Below are 26,063 nucleotides of genomic sequence, written 5' to 3' on the forward strand. Positions count from 1 at the left end.
TTTAGGTTTTATATTTATTTAACATTATTAACCAACTTATAATCATTATTAGAAAAAATTGAAAAGTAATGACAGTTTCAAGTGAATGTGGTGAAAGGAAAAATGATTGACAGTTTTAAATGAATGTGATAAAAGGAAAAATGTTTCCTTTATAAATATATAATAATTTGCCGTTTCAAAAAAAATGTAAAGTGGTTGATTAGACTTTTTTTTTTCTAAAAAAATTAATACACTTGTTTCTTATTTTATTATTTAAAATGTTAATTGTGATATTAAAAAAAACAAAAACGATGACTTCCACCTACTTCCCGTTCTTGTTCTCCGACTCCTCTCTATTGCTTAACAAAATCCAAATCTTTCATCATCAACAATCTCAAATCCAACAAGCTTCTCAACTATAGACTCCTACCATTACTAACTCCATCTTTCCACCTTCAATCTAATCTCCACCATTAGCAGTACAGAAATTTCCAAGTTCTTCGCGAATTACTCCCACGGTTTTTCTCAATCGTTTCAAATCGGTCAGACGATTGCATGATTGCATTCTACTACCAGTGTTAGCAATGTCGTCTATCAGGCTTGTATTATCTTCATCATCGTAATTTGTAGAAAGGTTTTGCAACTTTTTGTGCTTCGTTTGTTTGAATTCTGTTTATTCTGATCTAATTGGTCCGTGTTACGTGAGTTTTACCTGGTGCGACTTTTTACTCCCAATCGCAACTTTTAATTCACGATATATTGATAAAAAGTTGTATGCAATCGAACCTCAAATTCAATATTATCACCTCAGTGTAAGAGTCATGAGCAATAGGTAGTTTTCATTTGCTTAATTTCCTCTGATTGATTCTATGTTACATATTTTCTTCCTCAACTTCATCGGGATTAGGTTAAAAAGAGGTATAAATTCCATTTTTGAACTAGTTTTTACCATATTTTTATCAACTACCTTTCAGCTTGTCTACCAAACATAATATAATATCGTTTAAATAAAGATTTATCTTTTGTTTTTTAGACCCAAGGACTCGAATCTTCTAAATACGAGTAAATGATCATTTGCCTTTTTTACTTCATGATTATCCAAATTGATTTTTAGTTTTTTAACAGTTTTTTTTTTGTACTTCAGAACACAAATCCCACATGCAATTGGTGCTGCATATTCTTTAAAGATGGAAAAACAAGATTCATGTGTGATGACTTATTTTGGTGATGGAGGCATCTTGAACTTTGAAAATCTTTAAGGGTTAAAATAATGGAAGAAAGAGCAACATATTTTATGATCACATCTACACATCCAAAATTCTCTAATTGAAACATCAAGCAAAAAATTATCAAAGTATGGAATGAAAAATAAAATCCTCACCAATCAACAAAAACATGGAAAATGTTATTTCTAACTTCAAATTGCTAAAAATAATACCAAGTTCACAACTTCAAATAATGAAACAAAAAAGATTCACAACCATCATACTTCTAACATAACTACAACATCTTATTAAAAAGGCATCATCAGAAAGAAATAAAGACATTGATTACCTCAATTTCCTGCTGAATTCATAGCCTCAAAAACTACTGCTGCTTGCTCTTTAATCAAATCCATTCTCTGAACATAAAGCTGAAGCTCCTGCATCTTCAACTTATTCCATTTCTCTTTCAACTCCTCCTTTTTAGACCCTTCAACTAACTCCAATCCAGCTTTCATAATCTCCTCTTCCATTACAGGACTATAACTCATTCTACCATATTGAACAAACCTAGAAACATCCATGTTCTTCTCAGCCTCCATGGTCAAACCTTCCTTCTCGTCAACACCATTTGTTTTCTCCAAAGCAACAACAGAGCTAGTACTAGGATTAGCATTAGCATTACCTTTAGCACCACCATTCTTTTGAGGTTGAGTCTTCTTACTCTCTGTTCCAGTGTTGGGACTGTTACTACTACCCCATATCAATTTTGATAACTCGTATCCCTTCTGTTCATGGCTCTTTGAGAAGCTTCTGTCTTTGCCATCCTTCTCTCTACTTGCGTTATTCACATACTTCTTCTTCAACCTCCTGACTTTATCCACCAACTGAGCTCTACTAACGTCAACATGCAATGACTTTTTGATGAACTCATGAAACGCACCCATATCAGCAACGGGATTCTCACCGTTTTTCTCAGTTTTGTAATCAATCATACCTTTCAGTATAACAATCTCATCATCCTCACTCCACAGCCTCTGAAACAGCTGCTTCTTCGAGTCGTCATCGGTTGTCGTCGTGCTCTTCTTAGCTTTCTTCGTATCTTTCTCAACCACCGGAGGAGGTGCTGGTCGCTTAGCCTTCGCCGGAGATGGAACTGAGCTAGCTTTCGATCCGGATTTTTTGGCTGATTTCGATTCGACGTTCGCTACGTCCTCTCGCTCCATAGGTTTCGAGGAGATAGGTTTGATGTTGGGATCAGCGACCATGGATTTTTTGGGTTGCGAATCGGAATCGGTATCAGAACCTGATTCCTCCGTTTCAGATGAAGATAGATCTGGTGGTTGTGGTTTGGTGGCGAGTTGACGAGGTGGAATTAATGGTTTCTTTGGCTCCTGTTTCTGTTTCGGTTCGGAATCTGAATCGGAGGCTTCTTCTGATCCTGAGTCGGATGTTTGTTCATCTTCTGAACCAGAGACTTCTTCCTCCTCCTCTTCTTCTTCTTCGTCGTCCGATGAAGATGGATGGTTAGGTTTGAGGTCAGATTGCCGATTGTGCGCCATTATTTTGAGAGATTGCTGGTTTCCAATTTAGGGTTTGTAAAGCGACAGGAGGAAGAAAAGGGGTGCCAGCTGCTCTATCGATGTGTAGTCCCTCACGCTTCTATAGTTCTATGTACGGCATGCGGGGATACGAGTTAACTTCTTATTTTTGATAAAAAGAAGTTTGTTAGATGAGATACACATTCTCACCTATAGTATCACTAGAAGTTTTAGGTTTTTGGGACACAAAAAAATAATTTTATTTAAAAAGTATTTTTTTTTAAAATAAAAAACATATAACTTTTCAATATTCGTTTTAGAAGATTTTAAAAAACTATATCTAAAAATACTATGGAAAATAATTCAGGATGATTATGAACTTTTGATTTTGTTCATGTTTAGTTTTTTTTTACACCATATATTATTCAATTTGTTAAAGTTGTTTATATTTTATCCTTGCAATCGGTTGTCGTAGGGTATAAGAATAATATGTGTATAGTTTCAACAAGTTAAATGATATATAATGTAGAACAAAAAAAAGATGACTAAATATAAACAAAATCAAAAATTCTTTTGATAACCAATATTTATATGAGAATTTGAGAAAAAAAAATTCAACTAAGATATTTCAAAACTTATACCATGAAACCACCCTTAGCATCTGGTAGTAAACTACTAAGAGGGGGAGGAAGGGTCATTTTCTTAGTGTTAGACTATGTTTATTGATTTATTCAGTTTTGTTTAATGTTTTTTACTTCAAAAATAGAGAAAACTACTCAGATGGTCCCTGTGATTTGGGGTTACTTTCATGCTTTGTCAATAACTTAATTTTTAAACTCGGACTATCCAAACATTTGACATTTGTTACCCATCTGGTCCCTAACTTAACATTTCGTCCATTACTCAGTTAGAATACCCCACGTTTCGTCTATTCATTAAGACAGTTCCTAGCGTCGTTTAGAATGAAAAACGTCTACACAATCACAAGTTATTCGAACAAATAAGAAAACCCATAAAATCACCATCCCAATAAAAACCGTAATTGATGTTAAGACCCTACTGTGGCATTGAAGAACAAGCATGGCAAGTTGGAGGATACATGCAAACATGGAAGAAATTGATGTTCATTCTAGATACGGTATGTTTTAAAAACCAAGATTTTGGAATTTGTAATCTTTCCATTCTTTTCACATAGAAGGTTAATGTCAATCTTCTCATTTTAAATTAGTTGGGCATCCGACTGTATTTTCCATAAGGTTACATCATAATGGAAAATTTACTGGTTTTCCAGAAAGAAAGTATATCTGGGGAAAACGAAATTATGTTGACTTACTTGATGTTGACACATTTTCGGTGCATGACATCGACGATATAATGGAAAAACTAGGGTATGTTTAACCCCACATGGTGACGGAGAAGATGTACTATCATTTTCAAAGACCTTTATGTAATTTAGATTTTGATCTTTTTTGCTTTGGGTTCTGATGATGGTGTTCGCTATTTTGGCTCGATATGTTGGTCAACATAAGCTGATAGATGTGTACACGGAGCATGGTGAAACCAAACTGCATACATACTCAATGTCCCCCAATCCATGTAAGGTGCATATAATTGAAATTAAGCAACATCTTACTTGCTATAAACGATTGTTTTTGAATTGGCATGATACTATTGAACCCCAAGTGGCACTTGGGCAAGATAGTACCACAAACCAAACTAATGAATTTGATCATGACAGTTTTACAGGTAATGTGGACATGGAAAATATAAGTAATCATGATAGTTTTGGAACCAATATGGACATGGAAAGTGAACATGATACCAGCAGTAATGATGAGTGTTATCTTGTGGACGAAGATAATATGATACATGATGTAGATGTTGATATGCATGATTTCCACATGAACATTGACCATAATGTTCAATGGGTTGGAGGTGCAACTACAACAACCACACCTGAGTCTTCGTCAGATGAAGGAAATATGAAACATCCCAAAAATACAGTCTAAAAATTTCGTTTTAAATCATTAAGAAAACCATAAGTTATCAAACATCATATAAAAATCATAAGTCATGTATCTCAATATATCATAACATCTATCAAAATACTTCAGAGTATATACATCCCATGCTAACAATGGTGTGTGCACTGCAATCATCCTGAGCTCTTCCCCTTGCTACTGGAAGTACCTGAAACCAAAACTGAAAACTATAAGCATGAAGCTTAATGAGTCTTCCCAAACTACCACATACCATACACATAATCACATAATAACATACATTGGGCCTTTCCCACTACATCGGGGCCCGCCCCACATCAGACGAATCCAACATTGGGCCCTGTCCGACATCGAACTGAAGTCCAGCATCGGGCCTCGCCTGATATTAGACCGAAGTCAGGTATACATATAACATATCAACAAGCATATAACATAAACACACAACATAAACATATAAACATTCCTCGGGCTTGCCCTGACATCGGCCCAAAGCCCGGAACATATAAACATAACATATAAGTTAAACATTCCTCGGGCTTGCCCCAACATCGGACCGAAGCCCGGAACATATACACCTAACATGTAAGTTAAACATTCCTCGGGCTTGCCCCGACATCAGACCGTATCCCGAAACACATAAACAAACACATGCAAGAATAACGAAGACATCAAGCATACAAACATCCCTCGGGCTTTCCCCGGCATCGAACCGAAGTCCAGAAACATATAACCTACATCGAGCTAACCCCGGTATCAAACTGAAGTCCGGCATATGCTAACATACATAAACGGGCCAGCATTGGTGCCTTCGACCCGTTCCTACTGGAGGAAAACTCACCTCACACTGTTGAAGCCCCGCGAATAAATCTCTTACTACTGACTGACAGATTCTCGAACTGTCAATATCAAAACAAAACTCAATTAACCATTTGGGTTTCAATGCATAACCGTAAACCCACACTTGGGGTAAAATGACCATTTTACCCCTAACCTAGCTTGGTCCAAGACCAAGGCCCAAACTCATTCTCTGAAGGCCTAAAAGTCAAAAAATGAACTAAAGCCCAACATACGGCCCAATTTTCTAAATTAGGACCAAACCTCTACATAGTCCTAACTTAAGACCCGACCATTTGTTCTAGTCCAAACATTTGGCATTCTGATGGTCTAATATCCCATAATCATCAAACCCCATTTATGGCCCATCTATGGCTCAATTTTTCAAATTAGGCCCAAACCTTTCCAATGGCCCTTATCCTTAAGCCCAATCCAAATGTTCTAGTCCATATATTTGTTAATAGTTGGCCCATCAAGAGTCCAGACATTTAGGCCCAACTCAAAACCCAACACAATTAGGGTTTTCACATGAAATGACGATCAGGGTTAATTAGAAACACTTAACACATTAAGGACATAATCCATTAAGTCCATCAATCTACTAGGTCAATCATAAAGTGTGGTCGGGCTTAATTCACAATTCCAATCCAGTCGTCCAAAATGTAGGTCCCGCCAAGTCCAAAATTAAAATCTCCAAGATTAGGGTTTTCTAAACCCTAATTAGGGTTTCCAACCCAAACCACGCCAATCAGTCCCAAAAGCTAATTCTTTAGATCAATTAGGGTTTCATTAGGTAAGGCACCACCCACTATCACCTCGGGTAGTGGTGGTCAACAGCGGCTCATGGCAGAAACCACCAACTCGTGGTGGTGGTGGTTGTGATTCTAGATCGAAAACATCCAAGCATATCACAGATAGCAATCCATTCACACTCAAATGCACACCGCCACCCAACACGGCGGTTGATGGCGACAGAAGGTGGCAACAACCACCTCACAGTGGTGGTTGTGGTGATTTCCTTGATTATTCCTGCCAAAACTAAAATTATACAACATAATGTTCCAAAATAAACACACACACACAATATAACACACACACTCAGCCACCCTTGTGGCGGCAGACGGTGGTCGGAGGTGATAGCCACCACCTCACGGTGGTGGTGATGGCTCCTTTTGTGGTGTCCGGCCAAACAAAGCACACACACGGTATGTACAACAGCAGTAGAAACATATACACTCGTCTTTTGCTCGTAAAGCGAACCCAATCACCCACCTGCGGTGGGCGGCGACGACAACGGGTGGAGCAACCGGCAATAGTAGCGCCGACAGTCGGCGTTGTCGGTGGCAACAATGGCTTCTTCTTTAATGAGACGACGCATTGGCAGAAGAATGGGGAAGAGATGTGGTGACCGCGAACGACAGCAACAACGACAGAGGGATAGAACCTGCTAGTGGTCTTCGTCGTCACCGGCAAAGGGAACAATGACAACGCTGGATGGTGGCTCACACGGCGGCATGGTCGTCCGCTAATGAAGATGGTTAATCGGAGCTTCGACAGGTCGGAAATGAAGGAAGCCGGGTGGTCACTTGGTGGCCGCTAGCTGGTCGGAACGAACTAGGTGAATGGTGGAAGCAGCCGGAGTTGGTTGAGTGAGGATGGTGGCTGGGAAGTCATTAGGGTTAGGGTTATGGCACGGGTGACGGGTTTATATGTCTTGTACAAATCCAAACATTTGACCATATTGACACTTTCAGTCCCTCCTTCTCCTTTTCCTTTCAAATTAAATCCAACATTTACCAATTCAGCCCTCAGCATTCCTAACTCTTTTCAATTTATGTCCTAATAATTACCAAGCAGCCCCTGTCTTCAAAAATCTTTACAAAATAAATCCTAGAATTATATTTTAACCCCTGAATAATCCAAATTATAAAATTTGGCTCCCCGAAACCAACACCCCACTAAGTATTATGGATTTTTGGGCTACTATTCATTCATTAATTTTATCTATTTATTTATTTAATAGCGGGATGTTACAACTACCCCCCCCCCCCCACACACACACTTAAATTAGATTGCGTCCTCGAAATCATTCTTTTCAATTCTTGTCACGCCAAACAACTTGAGCGTCATGGACACAATGTAACGCCCGTGTTTCCAGGCTAGGAATTTATGACAATGTAATAGTCTAAGTTAACATTTGTAACCCGTCTTGAAATAATAAATATGTATTATTTGAGTATTATGTGTTTTGTGCTTAATTGTGTGACTTAATGAATTAAGGATAAAAATAAGCGTCAAAATGAAATGTTAGATAAACCCGATATCTATGAAGGATGTGGTAGTGGTTGTGACGAGGTTTCCGAATATATAAAGAATGTTGAAATCCGAGTTATAACGAAGAAGTTATAACCAAGTCCACATAGAGTTTACGGCCGTAAACTCATAAAGAAATGGTCCTTAGGCCGTAAACTCTATAAAGAGGTGATATTGTGCCCCTAATACTTCTTAAGGCTTGGACTTGATCATAGAATGCTTACTCTTGACTTATAAGACCTTAAATCACCAAATGGCACTTAGTACCATGAGTTTACAGCCGTAAACTCATGGGGGAAATGACCATAGGCCGTAAACTCCATAAGGAATGGTCCTTGGGCCATAAACTCCAAAGCCATGCCATGCAACCTTTAAATGCAACCCTTTAGTACCTATAGCACTTGAATCAAAGTGTTTCCATGTCCTAGGGTGTCTTAACTTAGTTAATTAGTTGTTAAATGACTAATTGGATACATATATGTTTTATTATATGTTAACTAGGATAATTGCGTGTGTTCAAGTTTTCACTTGACACCTAGCACCTTGTCCAACATTTCCATACAATCTACTCACTACAGGTGAGTTCATACCCCTTAATTAACCTTTTAAATGTTTTTAAATGCTTTTATGGGGGGGGGGGGGGGAATACAAGTTGAATCATGATAGTTATTATATCAATCACATGTGATTAATAACTAGCATACAAATGGATTTACTACACTTTTAGCTGTTTACCAAGCATACTACTTCTAAAATGATTTTCTCAAACGTTGTTACATGTTAAACTCTTTATCAAACTGTCTTACATATTGTATCCTTCCTTTCAAACCCTGTTACAACTGTGTTTCAAACAAAGGTTTTCATGTATTTCAAACTCTATTTCAGACAAAAGATTTCTTATACTTTAAATTGTTTATATCAAACAAACTGCTTTTAAACTGTTTTATAAATCAACATCAAGTAATCAATTCTTATTTATTAAACTTTTCAAAGGTTTTACAAAACTTCTTTTAAACTTTTATATTGTCAAATGCATGCCTATATATGTATAGTTATATAAGCAATGTTTAAAGGACTTAGGACTGCTAGCTCGCTTTAATTCATTTTCCTTGTTTGGATGTGGCCTTAGGGTATCGGTTATTTGTCCGAATATCGTCTAAATATTAGTTATATATTATGTATACATATATAGACATAAAAGTTCTATCAGTCAATTTAGTACCTTTGGGTAGCAAAGGCATACTTTCGGTTATACACGTACATTACTAGTAACTATAATAGTTAGGAGATACTACATACTATTCCTAGTACAAGGAATCACAATAGAGTCAGTTCATTCATGAGTCTATACAAATATATTACATACTATATGAAGAGATACTATTACATACTATATGAAAAGATACTATTACATACAATACGGGATTGACCATTCTACACCTGGTTGTTAGCTACAGTGGAAAAATGCACATCGACGGATGTCTACGGTTGTACTGTTCGGCGAGTTACCACGTCGTGTTTATCCTAGTACAAAAGGATACGATTTCAATAATTATATTATTTTCCTTATTACCTTTATTTTGTGACACATTCACATAATCGATGAGGCGGACTAGATTTTAATAATAATAGTTGTACAAGGGAAAAACGTTCATTTTTGCAGAGGTTCAAACCTTCAAAACAGTCGAGTCTTGGTAGAAGACTACTTTTTATACTAGTAGGAAATATGAGATTTTCTAGGGTTTTCATACTTATACAAAATTGTTCTTCAAACATTTACAAGTCTTTTCTTTACAGTTTTACAAATCAACGACATTGAAATACTTATGAATTCCCCAGCTTAAATGCTGATCTACGCTTTCAAAATAACTTGTATTCTCAGGTTACCAGTAGACAGGTACGATGACCAGGTTTTGTGAAAACGGAGCAGTCAAGACTCATCTTTTCATTTTGATTATTCATTATGTTGTCTTATTCTATGAAAGAACACACTTGTATTGAAAATTATACTATTAATGCAATGGGTGATGTTGTTGCTTGTTTACTACTTTGCATTGTTGTGATATTTTACATGACGTCCTCCGCCCCAGAACGTTTCCGCCGTTCTTGGTTTTGGGGTGTGATAGTAGCCATTACTAATTATACTCTTTAGGAATAACAACTTATATACTCTTTTAGATAGAATAGGTTTTATTAAAAATAAAAAAATAATAATACATTAAACATTTCATCAAACAGTTTGTATGCATACAAAATATGTAAATCTAATAAGAACAAAAACTGTGTTTATAAGTACAGATTGGTGAGGCTCTTTAGAATGTTCTAAGGAGATGATAACCTTATAAATTTTAGTTGAAAATAAAGGACAAAAAAGGAAGAATAGGCAGAGGAATTGATTAAGCAACATTATATGTGGTGATGAGATGCTAACTTGAAATTCTACTGAAACCCTTGCTTTATGGAAATCGACTAGAATAAAAAGAAGTTATTATAGAGATTAATTGATACTATAACTTGATTAAAGCCCTCGCTTATAGAAATCAATTATGATTTTGATTATGCTTCCAAGTATATGAAGAGAGTAAAATCGGAATTATAGAGTTCTCATTCCCTCTCAATATGTGATTAATTTCCTTTCATACCAAGTAGCACCTTGACATACACACACACTTGATCTGCCTTCTCCTATCCAGTGTCTATCTTCTTCTCGGGATAGCACGGCTACCCCTGCCAACTAACTAGTTATGCCCTTGACATGTATGTGCGACTCATGACACACCCTAATACGGGTTGCAGCTAAATTTAAGATCACATCTGTAACGCCCCGATCCACATGGTTAGTTGCTTGTTGGTTGGGTTGAGGCGGTCCTGTTTTGTGTTGAAGACCAACACACCCTCTGAGCGGTCCGGGGAGACTGTAGGCCCACGCGGCGGACCAGTCATGCCGAAGGCTCGGGATAGATTCAGATAGACTGTAGGCCCAGTAGGGCGGACCAGTCCGGCCAATGGCTCAGTATGTATGCTGTTTGATTGATCGTTATGGCTATGGTTCCTGCCAGTGTGGTATTGGTATTTTGGGGGTAGCTCACTAAGCCCTCTGGCTTACAGTTTTCAGTTTATTGTTTCAGGTACTTCATGAGAGCGAGGGAAGACAAAGGCGTAACCGTACCACTCCTCATCCTCATGATCTATTTTGGGACACTCTGATGATAAATGAATTGGAAATGTTTTGTAAAAACAATCACTATCTGACTCTTTTGTTAGTATTAAAAGTTTAAATTTGGCATAAATTTTATGGGTGTTACAAGTTGGTATCAGAGCCTTGATTTGAGTGAATTGGAGGAACACTCGTGTGAATCCAGTCTCAAATCAAGGAGATTTTCGGAAAATAAGTTTTAAAATGGTTTTCAAAATAAAGGATGGAGGATGTAGAGGGTACGATCAGCCGGAGCCTGTAAGTAAGCCCCAAAATACCATACAGTTATTTGATATTCTGATATGTTAGAACAACATGCTAGTGCTAGGCTAGGGAATTTCAGGAATCACATGATAGATTGGCCTAATTGTATGATACCTATTAGCCTAGGGTTTCTTGTATATGGGATTGACATCATAACTGTAGATGTTTAGTGTATGCATCACGGTTGTGTGTAGTCAAGATCTTATAGCCTGAGAATGTCCAATTCGACCTTAGTGTAGGATCAGATATTCAAAAGTCTATCGGTCCAGCGTTATGTGCAGCCAGTGTACACTAGCGCTACAGGGGATGATGGAAGTTTCATTGATGTGTGAGTGGTGCGGAACTGCAGGATCAATTGCTAGTTAGGCGATGTCCCCTGTTAGTGAGGGTTGAGCGCATATTATGTTAAATATAGTTTAGGGCGTTGTGGTGATACTTGAGACAAATATGGGTAGGTGTGGAAGGTAGTAGGGGCCCATACTACTGAAAGCACAGGACCCATACGCGTATCAAGGAAGTCACAACCCCGAGGGATTGAGGGTAATTCGTCTTCCGTCATTATATGATTTGTCTGAGACATTGTGTGTGTTTGCAGTATGGTGGTGACGAGACGTGTTGCTTCGGGATCCGGATCAGGATCAGGATCAGGGTCAGGGTCAGGAGACGGAGGATTGGAGGTGCCGGTAGCACCTGAGCCCGTCGTTCAGATAGGGACTGAGGAGTTGGATGCTCGAATTCGAGAGATCATGCACGACGAGATTGCTGCTGCATTCCGAGCGCAGCTGCCAGAGATGTTTGGATCGATTAAGATCGCAATGGTCAAGTATTTTGATGAGCGGTATGCCGCTCTAGTAGAGACAACTGCCGCTGCAGCCACTTCGGCTGTAACTGCTGCATGGGTTGGAGGAGGAGCCGGCAGGGCTTTCCAGTACCGGGACTTCGACAATACGAAGCCCCTGACATTTGATGGTACATAGGATGCTATTCGGGCTATGAGGTGGTTATCTGACGTGGAGGGATGTTTCTTCACGTGTTCATGCCCTGCTGACTAGAAGGTCAGGTGTGCCCTGAACCTGCTGAGGCTTGGGGCGAAGGACTGGTGGAGGCTGATGACTGGGTTGTATACTGATGATCAGAGGGCTACTATTACCTAGGAGCAGTTCCGGGATATGTTTTGCACCTGCTACGTTCCGCACGTGGAACGGGAGCGGCTTGCTCAGGAGTTTTTTACTTTGAGACAGGATGGGGAGTCAGTGATGGAGATTACTCAGATGTTCACGGAGAGGGCTATGTTTTTCCTGGTGTTTGCATCGGGGCAATCTCAGATGACCATATCTGAGTATGCTTAAGACGGATATACGACAGTTTGTGGCTATACAGCGTTGCGATACCCTTCTGGATCTTCAAAAAGCCGCACGGCGGCGTGAGTTGGAGATAGAGCTGCAGCTAAAGGAGCAGCGTCAGGCACCGACACAGTCTCAGTCGGCGCCTAAGCGGTCTAAAACCGCTGATACACGGGCCAAGGGTCATCAGAGCCGCACTTATGGAAAGTGTGGCAAGGCTCATTCAGGGGTTTGTCGAGCAGGAGTTGGGTGCCACAAATGTGGTAAGGAGGGGCACTATGCCAGGGACTGTCGTCAGTCCGCCCCTCCAGCAGATATGAGGATTTGTTTCCATTGTCATCAGGTTGGTCATGTGAAGACCAACTGTCCGCAGCTCGCTGCCAAGCCGGCGCAGGGTTCCGCGCCAGCTACTATGAAGATTGGAGATGGGAGGCCAGTCAAGATGGAGCCTCCGAAGGCTCAGGGTCGCGCCTTCCAGCTCACGGCCGAGGAGGCCAAGGTAGCACCGGATGTGGTTGTTGGTATGTTTCTATTCTCTATCTCAGTTATTGTATTTGTTCTATGCTTATTGGTTGTGCCCATGATCAGATACGTTTTTAGTAAATTCTTTGCCTGCTTTGGTTTTATTTGACTCGGGGGCGAGTCGGTCGTTCGTATCTCAGACTTTCTTTAGAGGGTTCATTGTGCTGATAGATGATCTTGAGTGTCTGTTGCGAGTTTCGATCGCTAACGAGCACGGGGTTTCTGCTTCTTCGGTCTACCGAGGATGCGAGTTGGAGATTTTTGGGGTGTCTTTCCCGATAGATTTGATTCCTATTCCCATGGGGGATGTATGCGTGATTGTAGGAATGGATTGGCTTAGCTGTTTTGGCGCCATGATCGACTGTGAGGGACAACGGGTAGTGGTTCGAACCCCAAGTGGGGGAGAACTGGTAGTATATGGTGAGGGAACCAGGTCGGGATCAGGGTTTTGTTCGGCGGCCAGGGCTCGACAGTATATTTAGCACGGGTGTGCCAGTTATTTGGCGTATGTGGTAGATACGCGGGTTAGAGAGTAGATCTCAGTTTCAGAGGTCCCAATGGTTAGAGAGTTTGCTGATGTGTTTCCGGAGGAGTTACCCGGAGTGCCTCCGGTGAGGCAGGTTGAGTTTAGGATTGATCTAGTGCCAGGTGCGGCCCCAATTGCCAAGGCGCCATACCGTTTGGCACCGCCAGAGATGCAGGATCTATCATCTCAGCTGCAAGAACTGCTGGGTAAGCAGTTTATTCGTTCGAGTAGCTCACCCTGAGGAGTAGCGATCCTCTTCGTCAGGAAGAAGGATGGTTCGCACAGGATGAGAATTGACTATAGGGAGCTGAATAAGTTAACGGTGAAGAACCGTTATCCACTCCCGAGGATAGATGATATTTTCGACCAGTTGCAGGTTGCATCTTGGTTTTCCAAGATCGATTTGATATCAAGATACCACCAGGTCAGGGTGAGGGAGTAAGATGTGGAGAAGACCACGTTCTGGACTCGTTATGGTCATTACGAGTTCGTGGTGATGCCGTTTGGACTCACCAACGCGCCAGTAGTATTCATGGATCTGATGAACCGAGTCTGCAGACTGATGATCGATCGCTCGGTCAATGTGTTTATAGATGATATCTTGGTGTATTCCAAGACCCGAGAGCATCATGAGGAGCACCTCAGGGAGCTATTGGAGGTGCTGCGACGAGAACAGCTTTATGCCAAGTTCTCGAAGTGTGAGTTCTGGTTGCGAGAGGTTCAGTTCCTTGGACATCTCGTTAACCAGGATGGGATTTTGGTCAATCCGGCCAAGGTGGAGGCGGTTATGCAGCGGGAGACTCCGAGATCTCCCTCAGACATCAGGAGTTTTCTGGGATTAGCAGGGTATTATCGGAGATTCATTCGTGATTTCTCCAAGGTTGTCGTACCCCTCACTCGTCTAACGAGGAAGGGAGTAGATTTCTGGTGGGGCCCAGAGCAGCATAGGGCGTTTGAGACATCCGACGGCGGTTATCCGAGGCGTCAGTGTTGACACTCCTCGAGGGAGTGGAGGATTTCGTGGTATATTGTAATGCGTCCATCACAGGCTTAGGGGCAGTCCTCATGAAGAGGGGGCGAGTGATGGCTTATGCATCGTGGCAGTTGAAGCCGCATGAGATGAGATACCCCACGCACGATCTTGAGCTAGGAGTGGTGGTCTTCGCTCTCAAGATTTGGAGGCACTATCTGTACGGGGTCCGTTGTACCATATACACGGATCATAAGAGTTTGAGGCACATAATGGATCAGCCGAACTTGAATATGAGGCAGCGCAGGTGGCTGGATGTAGTCAAGGACTATGATTGCGAGATCCTTTACCATCCTGGTAAAGCGAATGTGGTTGCGGATGCTCTGAGCCGCAAGTCAGCAGGGTCTTCTACCCCAGCCAGGTGTATGAGGATAGCGGTGGATTCCCCGCTGGTGGGTTTTGTTAGGGATGCTCAGATCGAGGGTATGAAACCGGAGAACTGGAAATTGGAAAGGATTAAGGGCGAAAGCGCCTGGTTTGTTCAGGATAGCCGCGAGCTATTGACCCAATATGGTCGGGTTTGGGTTCCGATGACCGGAGGAGTTAGGCAGACAGTAATGGAGGAGGCTCATAAGTCTCGTTTTTCTATTCACCCGGGGGCTACCAAGATGTACCGTGATTTGATTTTGAGTTATTGGTGGCCTGGTATAAAGCGAGATATCGCCAGTATGTTGAGAGGTGCTTGACCTGTAGGATGGTCAAGGCTGAGCACCAGAGGCCGCATGGTAAGCTGCAGCCTCTGGAGATTCCCATGTGGAAATGGGAATGGATCGCGATGGATTTCATCACGAAATTGCCAAGAACGGCAAAGGGATTCGACGCTATATGGGTCATCGTGGATCGATTGACCAAGAGTGCCCATTTCCTAGCTATACGGGAGAGTTCGTCGGCAGAGAAATTGGCCGACCTATACGTCCGCGAGATTGTCTCTCGCCATGGGGTTCCAGTTTCCATAGTTTCCGATCGGGATGTCCGATTTACTTCCCGTTTTTGACAGAAGTTCCACGAGGAACTAGGTACGAGGCTGCATTTTAGTACAGAGTTCCATCCGCAGACTGATGGGCAGAGTGGGCGGACCATTCAGACCCTCGAAGATATGTTGAGGGCGTGCGTTATTGATTTCGATGGGAGTTGGGATTCCCACCTACCACTTGTAGAGTTCGCCTACAACAACAACTATCATTTCAGTATTGGTGTCCCGCCTTTCGAGCTGTTGTATGGGCGGAAGTGTAGGACCCCAGTCTGTTTGGGCGAGGTTGGGCACAGGGTGATAGGTCGGACAGAGGTAGTTCTGCAAACTACCGAGATGATACAACAGATTAGACAGCGGCTGCAGACCGCTCAGAGTCGATAGAAGAGTTATGCAGATCGACGTCGATCTGAGTTGGAATTTTAGGAGGGTGACATGGTTCTCCTGAAGGTCTCACCCTAGAAGGGTGTGATCCGTTTCAGGAAAAGGGGAAAATTAGGTCCCCGATACATCGGGCCGTTCAGGATTGTTGCCAGGGTTGGCAGTGTGGCTTATAGGATAGAGCTTCCGGAGGAACTTAGCTGAATCCACAACACATTTCATGTTTCGCAATTGCAAAAGTGCATCATGGACCAGGAGGCAGTGGTATCGTTGGATGACATTCAGGTCGATGAGAGCCTGAACTATGTGGAGAGGCCTGTAGCTATTTTGGAAAGGAAGAAGAAGATTCTGTGAAACAAGGAAATACCTTTAGTAAAGGTGCAGTGGGAACATCGGAGGGGATCCGAGTGGACGTGGGAGCCGGAAGCGAAAATGCGCGAGCATTACCCGACATTGTTTTCTTCAGCGGACTTCGAGGGCGAAGTCTAGTTCAAGTGGGGGAGAATTGATTAAGAATTCCTGGACGAAGCTCTACTCGACGAGTTGGTCGACCTACTCGTCGAGTAGCAGCGGGGTGAGAACACGTGTTTAGTGACCTACTTGGCGAGTCCACTATTGGGACTCGGCGAGTAGGAGCTGACAGATGAAACCCTAAATCCCGGGGTTTGCACCCTTATTTAAAGGAGCCTCAACCTCCTTTGGGTCTCCTTACAGTCTTTGAGAGCCCTTAAAACCCTAATTCGTGTGTGTGTGCCTTGGTGTGGGTTTGAAGCTTGGAAAAGAGGATCTTGGAGGAAGGAAGCTAAGAGTGCAAAGGAAATTGAAGCAAGAAAGGATTGGGAAGCAGGTTTTGCCTCAACAAGCATCGTTTGAAGGTATCAAAGTGCCATTCTTACTTCCTTTTCTTCCCTTTTGTTGAGTTCTAGGGCTTTTTATGGATTTTCAAGTTGGGATGTTGAGCTATGGGCTAGATCTGAAGTTGTAACTTCAGATCTGGACCCTCCTTGGATGCTAGAGTCATAAAGTTGTTGTATTGGTTGTGATTGAAGTTCCTCTTGGACTAGAAGCTCCATTAAGAACTTAAAATAGACATTTGGAGCCTTTATAACCATGCATGCACGTAAAGTTTGCAACTTTACTTGGTAAGTATGCCCTAGAAGCTTGGATCTGTGATTTGGAGCCACTGCATGGCTCAAAACAAGTCTGTATGGAAAGAGGACTGGATGGACTCGGCGAGTCGCAAGAATGATCTCGGCGAGTCACATGAAGATGGTCATTGAACTCGGCGAGTTGGATGAACAACTCGGCGAGTTCGATGAAGATCGCCATAAAACTCGACGAGTTGAAGAACAACTTGGCGAGTCGGATGGCTTTTCCCTAGGATATGCATGCATGTGTACCCGTCGAGTGGCAAGGAGGAAACTCGACGGGTGGCCTTAAGGATTGATCAGGATTCGAAGGAACTCGACGAGTCACTCCGATGACTCGGCGAGTTGGAATGTGTTCCATGGACTCGACGAGTGGCCGAGTGTACTCGGCGAGTTGAGGTCAACATGGATTGTTGACCTTGACTAAGGATTTTGACCTTGATCAGGAATCACTAAAAGGTTATGGGGTGTCTCATAAGAGTAAGAACTTATGAGTATATTGTGTTATGGTTATAGGTGGTGGAGCCGGTGTCAAGTGATCCGATAGTCGGAGTTGCATTTCGAATCGACATCTGCAAGGTGAGTTATCCTCACTATATCGATAGGGTCTACGACGCCAAGGCCGACCCTTTATGATTTACATCTTGGTTTAGGATGGTTGCTTTGTTATTGCCATGTTAGATTTCATCCTGGTTTAGGATGGGTGTTATGTGATTACTATGTTAGAATTCATCCTGTTTAGGATGGTTGTTATGCTAGAGATCGGTTAGATCGGTTGTCATGGTATGCCACATATGATTCTAATCTGTTAGATCGAAATCAGGATAGATAGTATGATATGCTTTTATGATCCGTCAGGATTGGTATGTTAGTGACCTGTTAGGTCGATGCTCTAGTTATGAGTGAAACTCTATGATTGATGGTAAATGAGATAGATATGTTTGCTATGTGTATGTGCCAGTATATGATAGTATGCGTACATGGTTAGTTGCTCGTTGGTTGGGTTGAGGCGGTCCTGCTTTGTGCTGAAGGTCAACACACCCTCTGAGCGGTCCGGGGAGACTGTAGGCCCACGCGGCGGACCAGTCATGCCGAAGGCTCGGGATAAATTCAGATAGACTGTAGGCACAGTAGGGCGGACCAGTCCGGCCAATGGCTCAGTATGTATGTTGTTTGATTGATCGTTATGGCTATGGTTCCTGCCAGTGTGGTATTGGTATTTTGGGGGTAGCTCACTAAGCCCTCTGGCTTACAGTTTTCAGTTTATTGTTTCAGGTACTTCATGAGAGCGAGGGAAGACAAAGGCGTAACCGTACCGTTCCTCATCCTCATGATCTATTTTGGGACACTATGATGATAAATGAATTGGAAATGTTTTGTAAAAACAATCACTATTTGACTCTTTTGTTAGTATTAAAAGTTTAAATTTGACGTAAATTTTATGGGTGTTACAACATCCCTGGCTATAAGCCGTCATTTCACTACTAAAAATTTGTTAACAAAAGAAGTTTGTTATTAATCGGAACCCAATTGTTCCACCAATGGATATAATTACTTTGCGTGCAACCTTTATCTCAAATTCTCAATCAATCTACACAAGGAATTAACACAAAAAGTTCTTGAAATGTCTCCCGACCAAATCCATTATTTTTTTTGGTGGTTGTTGGCACTAAAAAGCCCATATTTAATTACGGAGTAGGACTGTGAAATTGTTTTATTGTTAATTTGCGTACTTTAGTTTTAAACATACATATTTATTTAAGAGTGAAATCATATGATGTTTGTCTTTGGTTAGAATTTGATTTTTTAGGGTAAATAACACAAAAGACATTCAGGTTACATTAAAATTTTAATTTGACACTGTATTTTTTTTTCTCAAATTTGACACTGTGTTTTCCAATTTGTTATAATTTTGACCACTTAAACGGTCCGGTTACATGCTGAAGTGACATACTGACATCATATGTTAACATGTCAAAATTGAATTTTTTTTCCACAAAAAACACTAAGTTTTCATTTTTTTTTTTTTTCGATTTTGACACTAAGTTTAATTTTTTCTTTCAATTTTCACACTAAGTTTTTTTTTCCAAAGTGAATATCATTTTTTTCAATTTTGTTCAATGCTGATAATTTTCTATTTGAAACCGTATAAATACGTTTTTTTCAATTAAAAACCATAGTTTTGTAGAAATACAATGGCTTTTTTTTTTTTTTTTTTTTTTTTTTTTTTTTTTTACATTCAAGCCATAATTTTATGTATAAATATGTATTAGTTATATATAAAACTGTATTTATATTAAATACGCAACTTTAAAATGAGTTTGAAGGTTTGAAGGCGTGTAGTCGATCAAAACCCGGATGTCAAGTTTGCAACCCGTGAAATTTTTACATCTTATTAGAAGATTATTGTTAGTTTGATTATCATGATATAACTAATGCATATTATAAATGCATATTATAACTAATGCGTATTTATACATTATGTTTTGAATGTAAAAAAAAAAAACAAACAAAAACAAGAAAAAACAAAAAAAAAACACATTGTATTTTAATAAAAATGTGGTTTTTAAACAAAAAAATATATTTATACAATTTAAAATGTAATAAAAAAATATATTTATACGGTTTCAAATGGAAAATGGTCAAAATTGAACAAAATTTGGTATATGATGTTCGATTTGGAACAAAAAAACATAGTGTTAAAATTGAAAGAAAAAATTAAACTTAGTGTCGAAATCGAGAAAAAAATGAAAACTTAATGTTTTTTGTGGAAAAAATTCAATTTTGACACGTCAGCATGCCACGTCATCAAAACTGACACGTCTTCATGCCACGTCAGCATGTAACCTGGTTGATCGGTCAAGTGGTTAGAATTGTAACAAACTGAAAAACACAGTGTCAAAGGAGATCGCACAGACCTATTAACACAACAAGAAGAGAGAAACGCCGTCATGAGGCTAAGAAAGAAGAAAAACAGAGATGAAGAAGAAAGAAATGGACATTTCTGGGTGTTGTAGTGGCAACGAGAAGTAATGAGATGTTGAATGAGGGTGGTGTTCATCTCTCCTTAACGGCATAAAAGGAGGTCGTATAAACCTATCAATGCAATTGATAGACCCATATCGATTAGTCTTAAGACCAGACTGACAACAAATATCAAACATTTGGATTGTTCGAGTTAAAAAGTTAAGTTAGAGATTAAACATGATAGTAACCCCAATCCAGAGGGACCATCCGAGTAGTTTTCTCAAGTTATTCTGTTATTGTAATGATTTATTTATTTTAAATGAGATGGATTTAATAAAAATAAAATAATATACAAATGAAGTGTAACAGTTTATTAAATTCACAAAGTTAAATCACAAAAAAAAAAATGTTACAAAATTCAAAGATAATTTTCACCCAAAATAAAATTTATCCTAATTAACATCCTAAAAGCATTACTTTGCACTTTACAACACAAAATTTATACATCATTCACCACAACATCAAAATATACAAAAAAAAAAAAAAAACAACAAAATTCTAAGTTTGGATCCAACAAATCAAATAACAAATCTAAATCCACATATCCACCGGAAACGACGACGCTTCAATCTTCATTACAACGTTTCCTCATCACCGGAAACCACCGCCAAAAGAGAAAACTTCACCCGCAGCGATATCTTACTCTTTTCAACCACCAGCCGTCCCCCCGACACCACCCAATATCCCGGCAAATCCTGCGGCCCTCTCGTCAACTCCGTCGTATCAACAAACTTCAAAAGCTTCTTTCCATGAGCCGACACCGGTGGTCCACCAGGTAACGCCGAGTTCATGTTCACCACTCTCGGATCCGGCGGTGGTCTCTGACCGGTCGAAAACCTACCCGAAATCAACGTCGAAACGATCCCGGATTTCTGAGATAAAACCGGTGACCCGTCCCACTCCGGTTGCCTCACCACCGTCGCCCCCACCACTTTTGCGAACCGGAGGCGTAAGAAGAGAACTCGTTTTAAACCAGAGTCGCTGACTTCGAACTCGGCGCCAGTGACGATGGAGAGGTCGTCGTCGGATTCCACCGGAGCACTGTAAATATGTGAGAAGCTTTTCCATTGGACTTTCTCGTAGTACCTTTTGTCTTTAGGGTTTGTGGATGAGTTAGGGTTTGGTTCGATTTCGAGTTTGAAGCTTTTGGGCATGGAGGAAAGATGCTGTAAATGAATCGCTAAACAGTCGTTTCGTTTTCCTTCTAAGTAAAGACGAAGGCCTGTTACTGGATTATCTCCGACATCCACCTGCGGATTTTATCGCCGGAAAATTTGAATCAGTATACTGGAAGCAGAGTTTCATACGTAGACCGGATTGGACCGGTTCTCAATTGGGAATTCTTTGGACCGTTTTTTTTTTTTTTTTTTTTTTTTTTTTTTTTTTTTTTTTTTTTAAAGGTTGTAAATAGCCTAACCTTTATGCTTTAGGAGCTTTACAATCAAATTGATGTATTTTAGGCATGGTTTAGAAGGAGACAACTTTGTATGTAAATAATTATTATATACAGATATTAGATATATATGGTTTCTAATGTTATTACAATTTTGTATATAATTTATAAAAGTTATTTGCTAAAATTGCCATATTTGAAAGTTTGTATATCAAGATAATTGTTTGTAACAAAATGACCACAAACATCACGAAAAAATATCGACAATTTTTTAAATATTCCGTCAAAAAACTCGTGAATTTTAGCCACGAAACTACTTAAGATTGGAATTTTTTGATTATATTTGTGAGTTCAAATGAACTTTTCGCAAGGATAAAAAGTCTTGAAATCTACTAAGAAATGTTTTTCCTAAAAATCTAAACAAAATAAGATGTAACAAAAATGGTTTAAGTGTGTATAGTTGGAGCGATAGGTCTTGGATTCAAATCCCCAAGACTTTTTTACATATTGAAGTTGAAGTGTATCTTTTCATCGTTCATAGTAATTTTGTTTAATTTTTATGGATATTAAAGTAATTTTTTGTAAGATTTTAGTAATTAATAAAAACATGCCTGATTCGTGTTAACATAGAGCTTCGGACCCAAAAATCTGAACTGCAAAGCTGCGTTGTGTTGTTTACCCTCGGGACCCACTGCAAGCTCACCAAACTCCGGTGCCCATCTTGTCGGAAGTTGAAACTCTAAAAACTGCTGAAGCTCTTCAATTGGTGGCTTATCTGCAAAACACATGTAGCCATTAGAAGACGACAAAAGCACTAAACACAAGCTTTTGTACTGTGTTAGGTATGCATTGTCCTGTTGTCACACGACTTATGTCACTAAAACAAAAAATTATAATTTTTTATCCCACCCCAAACGGTTTAGAAACGGGGACATGACTCACTCTTGGTCTCTCGTTTGTTCAAAAGACTAAAATGCCCTTGTCATGATGTCCCTAGCATAAAGGGTATTTTAGGCATTTGACTTTGTGTTTGTCAAGCGTTTATACATCAATTGGTCGGATCAAATAAATGGAAAGATATGGATGTTTTTGCTTACAACGTATATAAAGATTGATGGCGTGAGTTAAAAATCCATTTCCATCTATTCCACTTAATAACGACGTGATTGGAACAAACGACATTGAGATGACTTCGGGTTCGAGTTGAACTGTTTGACACCATGTGCGATGGTCGAGGTTTTTTCCATAGCTTCCCCCTCTTCTCCTCCAAAAAAGAGTTATATCCTGCAAAATCACGACCAAAAGCGACGCAATGCAGAATCTCAGTATAATCACTATTTATTTACCAAGGTTGTGCAAGACTGGAAAAAGCAGTCCACACAAATTTTTGTCTCATTAACATCGGTCCAAGTCCAATACACGTCAAATACAGTACAACTATTTGGTGTAACAAACGGAGTCCAAAGGCAAATAGCGGATATGTTTATAGAACACGACTATCGCAAAATTTAACGAGACAATACCAAATTCTAACCTCAATTGGTGGATTCAAGTTTATCAAGCCGTAGTCGTTTCTTTCAAGCTGAAACATAAAAGAGTATTATATAAGAATATGAGATTAGAGATTTCACAAACTTTTATAATATATCTTGTTCTTTTACCATAGTGAATGTTATTAGTAGACCACTTGGATCAAACTTTTATTCTTTATCTCTCCCACTTAATTTTTTTTACTCTTTTATCAATGTAGTTAAGGGTTATTCAATGTAAGTTGTCAAATGAGATAAATTTTAGAAACGGATAGTTTTGCCATAAACGGGAAGAAAGTGAAATGTATTGTGTTAATAAAAGTATAGAAAAGATGCTACAACCAGCTCCGAATCATGCGTCTCTCTTGGGTTATCGTTATGTTGTCCACTAAATCTCTTTTCCGCTACGCCTTTTAGCTTATTTCGCACCTCATCCAATGAGAGAGTTGATGAATGTTGTTGTTTCATATACACAACGTCTTTTCCTCCCATTTTTACACCCGAAATTACATGGGTACCAAACCTTTCGATAAACCTACAAACATCATAAAAAATCCAAACTAAAAATCAAGTTTGTGATGCTTAAAATAGATAACAGAATATATCAGGACATGATGACATGACATAACACTTTTTGACATGAACAAACACAGGATATGATGACATGACATAACACTTTTTGACATGAACAGACACTGATGTCAACTAGACAAAAACGAGATTGTTCTGGCCCAAAGGTGGAATAAGGTGGGACATTGAGTCAGTCTCTAACTGTTCTCTATGTAAAAGACATAAATGCCCTTGTGATCTTGCTATGGAAAATATCCCCAAAATTGTCATAAGAGTCATAACTTTTGCTTACTAGACAAAAATGTGGAATAAGGTGGGACACTGAATCGGCCTCTAACCGTTCTCTATGTAAAAAAGACGTAAATGTCCTTGTGATCTTGCTATCCAAAATATCCCTAAAATTATCATAAGAGTAGCGATTTTTGCTTACTTGGCCAATGCTGCAGGTTCCCATGAGGAAGGAACTGCGTTTTTGACATGATCACGTAAAGCAATTTGGGATTTTTCAAGCTTGATATTGTAAAGTGTAATGAAGACGCCATCTAAAGCGAGGGATTTTGTATTTGCAGCATCTTTCTGCCATGATCCCGTGAATTCAAATGCAGCGTTCAGTTGGCCGGTCGGAATTCTGCCGGAAAGTGATACATCCTGGTTAAATTGCTCCGACATCTACAAGAACAAGAAAAACGACACCTTTGATATATCAAAGATTCGAACCCATAACATAAAATCATTACACGAAGGAAAATTAAACTATTATCGTACAAATAAAAATGAAAATTTGTGGATTTACCTTCTGAAAAGAGAGGGTATCTGAGCTGAATCGCATCCTTTCACCTTTATCACAATTAATCGATTTTGAAACATTTTGAATCAAAATCCCACCTGGAATCAGTATATCTCTCACCTGTTCTTCATCTATACCGATTAATCTCGATTCCGGCGACTTCCCTTTGCAGTATTTCAACCTCAAATCCTCAGTCAAGTCATACCCTAACCCAATTGATCCGATCGCCGTCTCCGCCGCTGTCTTCAGCCGTAACGCCACCTCCTTACTACTACTACCCATCAAAATTAGTTGTGTAAACCACAAATAAACCGCAAAATTAGGTGAATCCGTGGAATTTTTCCTTCGATTATGGTTTTCTTTCACCTGCTACGGTTTGAATCGGAAGTAGTCAACTCGTTTTCTTGGTGTTTTGTTGACTGTGAATTTAAATAATGTTCAGGTGGAAGATGATGAAATGTTCGTCAGATTTTACATCGTGGATGTATTTTATATAATTAATTGTCGCGTATATTGTTGGTACAATACGCGGAATCATTTGGGGTTTGGAGATAAAGTCAAAATAGAAATGCTGTAATTGGTTTTCAAGAGGAGTGCAAAAGGTCAAAGAAAGTTGGTTGTTCTTGATGCCGCCCGTCGCCGGCGTAAACACACTTTTTATTGGTGGTCGGAGATTCAATGTTATTCTTTACTTCCCATTTTCCATAAAAAGGTTAATTATTGGTTTCTATATTCATTTTGGTTCTTATATTTTAAACAAAATATTCACCACTTATAGACTTTGAAAACACAAACACAATGATAAATATGCGACAAAATTGCAAAAATGGTCCCTGTGGTATGCATATTTTTAGGGTTTTAGTTCAAACCATGACTTTTTGGATTGATGGACCTTTTGAGCTAGTTTCATTGCGTTTTTGGTCCCCCTGAATAGTGGAATGACTGTAGTACCCTTATGTTATTTATTTTTCATTTATTTTTCATTTCTTTCATTTTTTTTAAAATCTAAATACTTATTTATTTATGTAACTAATTAAAAAAAAAATAAAAATCTCTCTCTCTCTCTCTCTCTCTCTCCGGGTCATATACCCATTTCTTTCTTTCGTTCCCGATTTCAACGAACAAGAAGGGGCTGTGCTACCTCCAACAATCTGGAGATAGCCACAACACCACCTGCTAGCCTCCATTCGACCACCAAACTCCACCGTAAACCGCTACATTTCCGCCCACCATAGAACCATTCTAGCCTCACCCCATCTCTTTTTCTTTTCCGAGGGTTAGGATGTGAGTTTCTTCTCGTCTGTTAAGCCTTTTGACGAGGTTGTTACCATCGATTAAGGGGGCCAGCAGAGTAGTGGGTGAAATGATGAGTGTTTGGTGGTTCTACACGATCAGAGGGAAGCATAGAAGGGAGGGGCTGTGAAGGTGGTGGTCGGTAGCCTCCTTTCTTCGTCGGTGGAAGAGTGGGTGAGAAATTATCAGTTAAATCTGGGATTTATATGTATGTT

General features: G+C 39.8%; 2 protein-coding genes across 3 annotated transcripts; both read right to left on the reverse strand.

Moving 5' to 3' along the window:
* Window positions 1-1,363: 1,363 nt before the first annotated feature.
* On the reverse strand, window positions 1,364-2,902 carry LOC111879289 (STOREKEEPER protein). The gene has a single exon (XM_023875744.2). It carries the CDS (start codon window positions 2,741-2,743, stop codon window positions 1,535-1,537), a length of 1,209 nt encoding a protein of 402 aa, XP_023731512.1. The 5' UTR covers window positions 2,744-2,902; the 3' UTR covers window positions 1,364-1,534.
* Window positions 2,903-20,566: 17,664 nt separating this feature from the next.
* On the reverse strand, window positions 20,567-25,188 carry LOC111879296 (MACPF domain-containing protein At4g24290). 2 transcript variants are annotated; one of them, XM_023875749.3, is made up of 7 exons: window positions 24,562-25,188; window positions 24,199-24,437; window positions 23,538-23,733; window positions 23,204-23,251; window positions 22,767-22,953; window positions 22,281-22,444; window positions 20,567-21,526 (listed from the first exon to the last, which is right to left on the reverse strand). In XM_023875749.3, exons 1-7 carry the CDS (start codon window positions 24,835-24,837, stop codon window positions 20,852-20,854), a joined length of 1,785 nt encoding a protein of 594 aa, XP_023731517.1. In that variant the 5' UTR covers window positions 24,838-25,188; the 3' UTR covers window positions 20,567-20,851. The 2 variants fall into 2 exon arrangements, with proteins under 2 accessions (XP_023731517.1, XP_023731518.1); XM_023875750.3 differs by having other exon boundaries at window positions 23,541-23,733; window positions 24,562-25,183.
* Window positions 25,189-26,063: the final 875 nt, after the last annotated feature.

The sequence above is a fragment of the Lactuca sativa genome, chromosome 1, assembly GCF_002870075.4.
Source record: "Lactuca sativa cultivar Salinas chromosome 1, Lsat_Salinas_v11, whole genome shotgun sequence".
Classification (NCBI taxonomy): Eukaryota; Viridiplantae; Streptophyta; class Magnoliopsida; order Asterales; family Asteraceae; genus Lactuca; species Lactuca sativa.